The 11,047-nt window shown below is 44.4% G+C and overlaps 1 protein-coding gene across 1 annotated transcript in view; it reads left to right on the top strand.

Moving 5' to 3' along the window:
- Nucleotides 1-8,407, top strand: part of LOC110395155 (mycocerosic acid synthase-like polyketide synthase) — a 35,050-nt gene extending 26,643 nt beyond the window's left edge. Inside the window, exons 5-7 of the mRNA XM_021389316.1 lie at nucleotides 1,281-1,599; nucleotides 2,106-2,287; nucleotides 2,556-8,407. Coding sequence (XP_021244991.1) covers nucleotides 1,281-1,599; nucleotides 2,106-2,287; nucleotides 2,556-8,114 — 6,060 coding nt within the window. The 3' untranslated portion in view covers nucleotides 8,115-8,407. The remainder of the gene's footprint in view (nucleotides 1-1,280; nucleotides 1,600-2,105; nucleotides 2,288-2,555) is intronic.

Raw genomic sequence — 11,047 nt, 5'->3', positions numbered from 1 at the left:
GGACGTGGCTCTGGGCAGCCTGGTCTAGTGGTTGGCGACCCTGCACTTGGCAGGGCGGTTGAGACTTGATGATCTTTGAGGTCCTTTTCAACCCAGGCTATTCTATGATTCTATGATTGTTTTAAAGCAGCAGAAATCCTCATGTAGATAGTGGTATGCTACCAAGGTGCACTTGTCCAACTGCTGATTGTCACAGAATCATAGAATCATAAAATCATAGAGTTGCTTGTGTTGGAAGGGACCTCAAGAATCATCAGGTTCCAACCCCTCTGCCCCAGGCAGGGTTGTCAACTGCTAGATCAAGCACTAGATCAGCTGGCCTAGGGCCCCATCCATCCTGGCCTTAAACACCTTCAGGGATGGGACATCCACAACCATTCTGGACAACCTTTTCCAGCACCTCACCTCTCTCTCAGTAAAAAACTTCCCTCTGACATCTAATCTAAATCTCCCCTGTTTTAGTTTAAAACCATTCCCCCTTGTCCTATAACTATCTCCCTGCATAAAAAATTGATTTCCCTCATGTTTATAAGCTTTCTTTGAATATTGGAAGGCTGCAATGGGGTCTCTCTGCAGCCTTCTCTTTTTCGGGCTGAACAAGACCAGTTCCTTCAGCCTCTCTCCACAGAAGAGGTGCTCCAGCCCTCTGATCTTCTCTGTGGTCCTCCTCTGGACCCTCTCCAAAAGCTCCACATCTTTCCTGTACTGAGGGCACCAGACTTTGACACAGTACTCCAGCTGGGGCATCACGAGGGCAGAGTAGATGGGGAAAATCACCTCCTTTGCCCTGCTGGCTACCCGTCTTCTGATGGAACTCAGGATACCGTTGGCCTTCTGGGCTACAGTTGCATACTATTGGCTCATGTTAAGTAAGTGTTTCATCAGTCAGGACCCCTACGTCCTTCCCTGCGGGGCTGCTCTAAAGGAGTTCTTCTCCCAGTTTGTATACATATCTGGGATTACCTCGACCCCATTGCAAAACCTTGCACTTTGCTTCACTGAACCTCGTTAGGTTCACAACAAAACTTTTGAGTTTATCAAGGTCCCTCTGGATGGCATCATTTCCTTCAACTGCTCCGCTCAGCTTGGTGTCATCAGAAAACTTACTCAGGGTATGCTCAATCCCATCATCTATGTAATTGATAAAGATGTCAAAGAGTACTGGTCCCAAGACAAACCCTGGGGGACACTGCTCATTACTATCCTCCACCCAGACGTAGAGCCATTGACCACAACCCTCTGGCTGTGACCTTCCAACCAATTCCTTATCCACCAAATAGTACACCCCTCAAATCCATCTCTCCTATTTAGAGATAAATATGTTGTGTCAAGTTCAGAGCTGTACGTCCCTTTTGTTCACTCAGGGTAATGTGACATGTATTTGTATTGTTACAGGTCTTATGAATCGAGACTTTGAAATCGTAAGAAGCAAATCAGTGAGTGAAATAAATCATTATGCTGGTACAGGGTCAGCAATGAGCATAGCTGCTAACAGGGTCTCCTTCACTTTTAATCTGACTGGACCATCGTTGACAATTGACACTGCTTGTTCATCATTTCTTTTTGCTCTGCACTACGCCGTGCGAGCAATTAAATCAGGTAATGGGACTGAGGAGATTGAAGGCAAAGAAATTAGGAGTGATGCAGTAGGAAATTACTGAGAAATAAATATATATTTTCCTGGGATTTGTTTCATATAACTTCTGAAGAGAGCTAAAACTAACTTCTGTATTTTGATATTACTGCAGTAAATAAATACAGGTGTTTTAGCCTCAAGTTCTCCGGTAGGGACCTAAAGGGTTCCAGTGCCTCAGAAACATGCACGGTACCTGCAGAAGCAGTAACCCTTTTGCTGTGAGGAATTCTGTTACTTTCTCTACTTACTCTTTCCAATACAGATAACTGAATCGGCTACTTTTTCAACAGCCTATCACAAAGACAGATTCCAATCTTAACAATTAAAATATCGCAATGAACTTTTAGTATCATTAGTACAGTCTCTCTGTAGTATCACTCTTTTAAATCAATGACGTTAAGGGTAATTAATAAATTTCTGTCTATCATCTTGGAAATCTCAACTTGAATATGTTTCCATTTTACTGCAGGAGACTGCGAGGCAGCTATTTGCGGTGGTGTAAACAGCATAATAGATCCCCGCACCTTTGTATCTCTCAGTAAAGCAAAAATGATCTCTCCAGAAGGCATGAGTAAACCCTTTTCCAAAAAGGCAGACGGCTATGGAAGGGGAGAAGGCTGTGGTGTTGTTTTCCTCAAACCACTGAAAAAGGTGAGACTGTTTGTGAAGAAGCCTAAAACAAGCCTGAAATTCGTACTTGAATTGTGTATTGCCAATTCTCGTAATTACTGTAGCAAAAAGCTTTTCTAATTCAAGCTTACTATTAATATTAAAAAAAAAATTTACATACCTTTCCTAGCGTGGGAAAGATATCACAAATGTAGGGTTACTAATACCGTCTGTCTGGTTTGGGTTCTTTTTCTCCCATACAGATAAAGCACGAGATGATTAAAGATGATTTTCTCTTTCTGTGAAACAGGCAAAGGAAGACTACAGCAAAATCTGGGGTGTTATAAACATCAGTGCAGTCAATCAGAATGGTAGGTCTATAACGCCGATCACAAGGCCGTCTCAAATAGAGCAGGAGAAGTTACTGCGCAGCATTTATGAAGGTCACGTAGATCCCTCGGTTGTGCAGTACATTGAAGCCCACGGGACAGGAACTGCTGCTGGAGACCCCACGGAAGCTGAGAGCCTTGGTAATGTTGTTTGTAAGAACAGACCTTCGCATGTTCCCGCTCTGAAAATTGGTTCGGTGAAAGGGAATATTGGCCACACAGAATCGGCTGCTGGAGCAGCAGGTTTGATCAAAGTGCTTCTGATGATGCATCACGGGAAGATTGTTCCATCTTTGCATTACTCAAAGGAGATGAGCAGCATCGATACGGAGAAATTAAACCTTGCCATTCCCACAGCGGTTGAGCCCTGGGAAGATTCCAGTGAGTGCGGAAGAGTAGCTGGCATCAACTGCTTTGGATTTGGAGGAACCAATGCCCATGTTGTAGTCAGCCAGGTTAAGCAGCCAGAGCCTCTTTGTGGCTTTAAGAGGCCGCTGGAATTAGTTTTGCTGTCCGCAGCATCAGCTAAATCCCTTCAGATGACAATGGCAGATACAGCTGAGCAGCTGAGCGCGAGAAACTGCGTAACTCTCCCAAGCCTGGCCTATACATCTGCCTGCAGAAGAAGCCATGCCAACTACAGGTACCGGAAAGCATTTGTGGCAAACTCTCTCCAGCACTTGCAGCAAGAAGTTTTGTCGGCAGCAAGCACTGACTTTGCCACGTCAAAGGTGGAGCTGCAGCTGGTGTTTGTGTTCTGTGGCAACGGCGTAACGCTGAAGGAGTTCAGTGAGGCACTGCTGAGCTCAGAGCCAGTGTTCAGAGACAAGTGTAAGGAAATAGAAGCGCTCTTTCAGAAACACGCTCCCATCAGCCTTCTGCCAGCAAGAGGTCGCAGCTCGAAGGAGTTGCTGAATCCAGAACTCTCGCAGCCCATGCTTTTTACCCTGCAGGTTGCGTTAGCTTCTCTTCTGAAGTACTGGGGCATTAAGCCGGTCGCTGCTGTTGGCCATTCCGTGGGGGAAGTGGCGGCAGCACATTTTGCTGGCTACCTTTCCCTGGCAGATGCGGTCAAAGTGATATATCACCGGAGCAGGCTGCAGGCAAAGACTGCCAGCGGCAGAATGCTGGTGGTTGGGAACATCCCTGTTCAAGAAGTTGCTGAACGTCTGCATCCCTACTCGGGAAGGGTGTGCATTGCAGCTTTCAACAGCCCAGTTTCCTGCACCTTGTCTGGAAATCCAGATGATGTGGACTCGGTCCAGAAAGATTTAGCACAAGCCTTCAGCCAGAGAAACATCTTTCTTCATATTTTAAATGTCCCAGCTGCCTACCACAGCTCTAGCATGGATGTGATACTTGGGGAGTTGGAACGGAGCATAGAGCCTTTAGAAGAACAGAAGGGTGATGTTGAAGTAATTTCAACACTGACCGGGACAGCTGCTTCTGCAAATGACTTCACTCGCGGCAAATTCTGGGCCCGGCATACTCGTGAGCCGGTTGCTTTCACTCAAGCCATAGAAACTGCAGCTAGAGACAGGGAAAATGTAGTGTTTGTTGAAATAAGTCCTCACCGAGTGTTGCAGCGAAACATAAAAGAGACTCTAGGAAAAGTCACTAAGGTGTTCTCTTCTTTGCAGTCTGATGCAGAGTATCAGGCACTCTTTAGCTTGGTAGGAAGTCTGTTTGAACTGGGCTACAATCCCAACTGGCAGCACTTTTATGATGGATATCAAAGCGTTCCAGTGATCATCCCACGGTATCAGTTTGATCGTAAAAAAGTCGTGACCTCTCTGGATACCTATCAACAAGCAAACCAAAGAGATGTCAGCTCCGGTCATCCCTTGATTTATGTCACGAACAGTGACAACATGGAGTTTGGCTGCCTGCTCTCGCAGGACACCGCATCCTACTTATATGAGCACAGGAACAATGGTGTGGCTTTAGTCCCGGGTGCTTTTTATGTGGAGCTTGGTCTGGCCTGTGTGATGAGCTGCTTAAGACCTAAAGCACCTCTGAGTGCTTGCCAGATAAGCGTCAGTTTTTCAGCACCGTGTGTTCTCACACAGAGTTCCCAAGTCTTGACCATCAAGCTGAGTCCACAAAAAGCAGTGACAGCCTTTGAGATACTCTCTTCTTCCAACGCAGTTTATGCTTCAGGCCATGTTAGAAAGGTGCCTGAGGCTGTTGTGGAAGAAAGCACCATCTCCTTCCAAGAGGTCTATCACAGATGCAGGTCAGTGATTAGCACAGAGGAGGTCTATGAAGCACTGTCTCAGGTTGGCTTTCAGTATGGCTCCATATTCAGGCAGCTCAGGAATGTGCATTATTGCCAGGAGCTAAAGGAAGCTATAACAAGCATCAAGGTGAACAAGGAGACTCTCAGAGAGATGTACAGCTATTGTATCCATCCAGTGCTGCTGGACTGTTTTATGCAGATGACTGCTGTGATGACCTCAAGGACTCTGCAGTCCAGAGCAGGCTTTCCTACAGGGATAGGAAGCCTGGTGGTATTGCGACCTCTGGAGGAAGAAATGATGATATATATGAGAACAAGCAAATCCACTGGGAGATGCTTAGAGGTCTGTGGATGCTTCATGGACAAACACGGGTCTGTTTTGGCTGAACTCAAGCGTGTTGTCATCACTTTTATGAAACAAGCATCTTCCAGAGACAACGAGTTCATGTTTGAAAACAAGTGGTCAGAAATCTCTCCATCACAGACCATTGGTCATTTAGAAGCAATGCCTAGAGTCCTAGTGTTTGCTGACAAGTTTGGGATAGCTGACCAGCTCAGAAAATATTTGCATCCTGATTCTGGATATGTTATGTACGAAGACTGGGAATCCCTCTTGGAAGTCCACATGGGGAATGAAATGAAAGCAGAGGTTGAGGATTATGATGAAGTTCTCTTCCTGTGGGGAATTCAAAAGGTGAATGAGGAGTTCCCAAGTAAAGTGGTAGACCAACTCTCAAAGTGTTGTGAAGCTTATCGCCGAGTTATTGTGGCATTAAGAGAGAAAAGTTCTCACTGTTCAATCAGAGTGATCACCTACAGAACAACAGAAAGAAATGTAGACCATGTTAACTGTGGGTTTGCATTGCATGGCATGACCAGAACTTGTGTTGTTGAAGTTCCAGAAATCACATTTCAGATAATTGATCTCAGCTCTTCCAGCTCCCTGGATATCTCAGCGTTATCAGACGTTCTTGTCAAATACCGAGGTAAGGATTATCCAGAAGTCTGGATCAGCCAAGGAAGAATTTATGCATCTGAAATCAAATGCACACATTTTGTAGATGCAGATTACAGCCAACATGTAAGGTCTGTCCAGAATTCAGAGACATTCGCTTTGTACACTGCTGATCCATACACAGCAAAAGACTTGTCTGCTGAATTATCCACCAGAGCTGCTACTAAGCTTGAAAATCAGAGCGTTGAAATTCAAGTGGACAAAATATGTATCCACTCTGAAGATTATTATCCCATTAGTGTTTCTAGTTGTAACTTTGGCAATACGCTCTACTGGAATTCCCAAGCAGCGGACAAACACAGACTTTTGGCTCTTGATTTCAGTGGCACAGTCACGGCAATAGGCACTGATGTGAAGAAAGTTAAAGTGGGAGATCACGTGGTTTCCTGTTATCCAGCTGCTGCATCATCCAGAATTCAGATCCCAGGAACAGTTTGTTTAAATGTAAAGAAGTTTCCATGCTTTCAAACTGTCCCCTGTGTGTCCTACTTCATCCTTGCATGGGAGATCTTAAATCAGAGGTTACCCAAGGGGAAACATGGCAGAACTTTGGGTATTATTTCTACAGAACCATCATCAGTTTTGTGCCGTGTTCTTTCTGTGGCAGCAGAAGAGATGGGCTGGAAAACAGTACTTGCAAGGCCCACTCCTGATGTGCTGCAGTATGTAAGTGTATGCAATGCCCTTGTTGTTTTTCCTCCAGTTGCCAGGCTGTCTCAGGAGGATTTGGCCCGCATGTACTGTCTTAAAGATGTGGTGATAGTATGTGGCCATCAACAATCAGAATGTATTCAGAATGTCAGTGGACTTGATCATGAAAATATCAGATTTCATATCCTCATCCTTAGCAGTATCTTCCAGAAAGCATCTCTAAAGGAACTCCACAAGGCTGTGCATGTGTGGATCAGTTCATTGGATATGAAGCGGTTTAGACATCTACCAGGTTCTGTCTTTCAGCAAACTGAGAACTTTGAAGGGCTGCAGTCTGTGATGTCCTCTTTTACCTGCAAATCTGTCCCACTTGCTGTACTGAGAAAGCAGAAGGACATCACCGTTGTTTCAGATATACCATTGTATGAATCCGAGAAGAAGATATTTAAGCAAAACGCTGTTTATGTAGTAGCAGGGGGGCTCACTGGCCTTGGCTTTGAAACTGTGAAATTCATAGCAGCAAATGGAGGAGGGTGTATTGCAATACTCTCCAGGAAAATTCCCAGTAAGGAGAAGCAAGAAGAGATGAAGGCTTTGCTGCAGAAGTACGAAGGCAGCAAAATAGTGTTTGTGCAGTGTGACATTACTTTGACCAATGATGTTGAGGAAGCTTTCCAGATCATTGTAAAATTATTTGAAGGGTGTCCAGTCAAAGGTGTCTTTCAGAGTGCTGTTGTTTTACACGATGGTCGTCTTGAAGTTCTGAAGTTTGCTGACTTTCAGAAAGTGCTGAGCCCCAAAGTGGCAGGGACCCTAAATCTTCATTGGGCTACACGAGGCCAACAGCTTGACTACTTTGTGTGCTACTCGTCTGTTACTTCCTTTCTAGGAAATTCCACGCAGGCAAACTACGCAGCTGCAAACTCTTTCCTGGATGTCTTCTGCCTCTACAGGAGGAACTGTGGTCTTTCAGGCCAATCCATTAACTGGGGTGCTCTGAACCTTGGCATACTGCTCAATCAAAACCACATTCAGAACATTCTGGGATCCAAGGGCATCGATATTCTGCAAGTGCATGAGATTCACGAGTATCTCAAGAAGAGCTTACTTTCAAATAACCCACAGCAAGCTGTTGTCAAATTAAATGTTCAAACTTTACTTAATCATGTTTTTATTCGGATTGTTTCACTCAAAAGTCGCTTCAGATCACTAATGACAGAAGAATTTGGAAGCAAGCTTGAAACCTCTGAGGAATCTCAAGTCCAGGATATTGCTTTAGTCAAGTCTGAAGACTATATTACCTCACTGATGGCTGACCTCACTGGGCTGGACGCAGATGAACTAACCATGAATATGCCACTTTCATCACTGGGCGTAGACTCTATGTTAGCTATGACAATTCAGAACCGTGTCTTTCAAGAAAGAAAGGTGGACATACCTCTTCTGAAACTACTTGATCCTCACACCACTCTGTCAAGTTTAGTAGTAATTTTAGGGGAAACAACCAATCCAGATCAAATTGTTGAGGAAAAAATATCTGCAGTTGCTAGTGCAGAACATGAGAGCTGGCTGTAGGAATCATCTCCTTCAATAACTGTGTCAATATGACTAGACCCTTTGCAGATATCAGAATACGTCATTGCAAATGCATGGTAGAACATGCACATATGCTGAATGTAATCTTCTGAGTTGTCCTAGAAGAGCTCACATCAGTTTCTTCTGCCATTGCACTAACTTTGTTACTTTTGGACAGTGGTGTGACATGATACTTTCAATCTCTTTTACCTTCGTTTTCAGTATTTTTAACTGTAAATAGGTAGACTATACAGAATTCCATTTGATGAATTTGTATGTTTGTCATGGTTTTGTAATTTTCGGTTATTGGTATTCCACATCATAACATCATGTAGTGAATGTACCTGGTTCTCAGAAGAGAAGGGCTACTACATTCCCCACGGTACTTTGCTCCTCTGTTACCATTTCTGGACAGAGGGAAAAGATAAAAGCTCACAGATCACGAGACCTCATCCCTTTTTCCGCCGTCTTTCATCTTGGCAGCATCTCGCTCTCCAGCCGTCTTATCGTCGGTAGTAGAGTAAGGCCTACCTTGACTTTGGGACATTCTCTCTCTCTGTATTGGATTTATCAGCTTAAATTGTAATTATATTGTATTATATTGTGCTGTTTGCATTCCGGTATCTTATTTAGTAAATTAGTTTGTTTCTCCTCAGATTGTTGCCGCTGTTCTTTGCTCTCAGGGCCATCTCCTTCCCCTTTTCCCCTTTTCTTTTTTCCTGGGGCGTGGGCCCGTGGGTCCCCCGTACCCTTCGTCACGGTACCGGGCTGTCACGGTATTATCTAAGGGTCTGCGTCCGTGATAAGGGGAAGAGGCCCGAAAGAAAAAAAAAAAAACGAGAAAAAGAGGAAGGAAAGAAAAAAAAAATTGCCGGTGATAAGGGCCAGCCCCCGGGCGGTCCGGTGGCTAAAGCGGCAGAGAAGCCGTGGAGCCGCAGCCTGGGAAGACAAAGGGAAAAAGGGAAAAAGAAAAAAAAAAAAAACAGCGGCACCAATCTGAGGAGGAACAACCAACTTTACTAAATATATCAAAATGAGGCTAGTAGAATTAGAGAGTTTACAGGCTGAAAATCTTACACAGTAAACTGCAGGAGGACCACGTGCTTCCTCCGCCGGGCAGGAAGGAACAGACCCCGCGTCTCCCACGCGGCTTCACCACCCCCTCCCAACGCAAAGACCCCTGGGGCGTGCACCGCCTCCCCTCCCCCTCAGAGGGCCACACCAAAAAAGGTAGTTTGCAGTAACCGGGGGATTAACTCTTTAACTGCCCGTACCTTACATGATGTAATGATGTGGAATAACGACAACAAAAAATCACAAAACCATAACACGGGCCAAACACCTGTAAACCGTTGACAATGTTAAATTCATGTTATGTATTTTTTAACCTTAGTAAAGTCCTGTTTGAAATAATGAGTTCACTGTTCTAAATGATGAATATCTATGTAAAGCAACACTGTATTATCCCATTTTTTTGTCATTGCATTTTTAGTGTACAGTAATTTTCTGATTCTTATCAAATGTATATAAATTGGACATCTTTTGAACGACTTTTGTAGATGTTGTGATTTTAAGAGTTTTCTTTTTCAACAATTTGAAATTTTGTATTTTGCTTATACAAAAATGTTAGAAATTGCCAGTAAAACAACTGTATTTATCTTCTTTTATGAAAGAGCATATAAATGAAAATAGTAACATTTTTTAAAAGCAATACCGAAAGTCTATCTCTATGCTGTTTCAAATTTTGTCTTCCCCCCCCCCCCTCTAACTTTAAATGTTCCTAATAATAACAGCTGCCCTTACTTTACTCCCAAGAGAAGATATTGACTTTCCCTGTGCCTGCTAGAGGAAAGTTGGTCAATAATTGATTAAAATGAGGACAGTGTCCTTGTATTGTTTCTCTCTTTTGTATCCAGTTACCATTCTCCCTCAGATTTCTCTTGCAGCTTTGGCAGCATCTGGACCTACCCTAATACAGGGATGGCACTGCGGCTGGCTGAGAAGGGAAGACACCTGTGTAATAATGGAACAAATGCATGGCTTGCTTGCATGCTAAGGAGCACGGACTTCACTTATGGGGACAACACATCAGTCCCCTGAAGCCATCTCTTCTCCAAGGTAAACGAGCTCTGTTTCCTCAGCCACTCCACAGAGCTCTGGTGCTCTGGCTCCCAACCATCTTGATGGCCCTCTGCGGAAGTCAAGGTCAAGTCTGATACCTTCAATATCTTTCATACGCTGGGTGGGCAGCTGTGATTTGTACAAAACTGACCAGTGTTAGGTCCTTTTGTTATTTTATGTGAAAAAAGCTCATTTGCACACCCATGAAGAAGCCGAAAGAGAGAATGACAGCTGATGGAGCCTAGATAAATTTCCTGCCCTGGCTGTGCCCAGGGCCATCATAAGAGGAATCCACCTATTAAAGGCCCCTCTCCATAAATCCAGTGGAGCACAGACAGCGCAGAGGCACAGTGACAATCAAGAAGCCAAATTATGGACTCAGGGGAAGAGATAACCTGCTTGGGACCCTCCCAGCGCCATCTCAGGGGAGCCTCTGCCCCATTGTCAAACTGACAGCCATCAAGATGAGTCAATACTGGAACAGCGTTTGGACTGAAGGAGGTTACTACCTAGGGCTTGGGGGACACCTCATGGTACTCAGGGAAAGAACATGCCAGAACTGCACTTGTGTATCATTTAGGAGAGGAACAGAAGTTCATAAAAGGGAGGGATCTAGGTGATTTGAGGAGCAACAAGCATGGGGGACAGAGGGATAAAGGGAGAAAGCAAGCCCGTTGTGTGTCAGCAGATGGCTCATCATTACATTTGTCTGGCCATGCTTTGTAGCTGATCAGCATGTCTATCCTTCTGTCTTATCTTCTTCCTAAATTCATTTCTATCTCTTCTCCTGGGTGAAAGACTCTCTAAGCTAT

This window comes from Numida meleagris, chromosome 2, assembly GCF_002078875.1.
Source record: "Numida meleagris isolate 19003 breed g44 Domestic line chromosome 2, NumMel1.0, whole genome shotgun sequence".
NCBI classification, from domain to species: Eukaryota; Metazoa; Chordata; class Aves; order Galliformes; family Numididae; genus Numida; species Numida meleagris.
The sequence above is the reverse complement of the archived record's forward strand: the minus strand, read 5'-3'. Positions and strand labels throughout refer to the sequence as shown.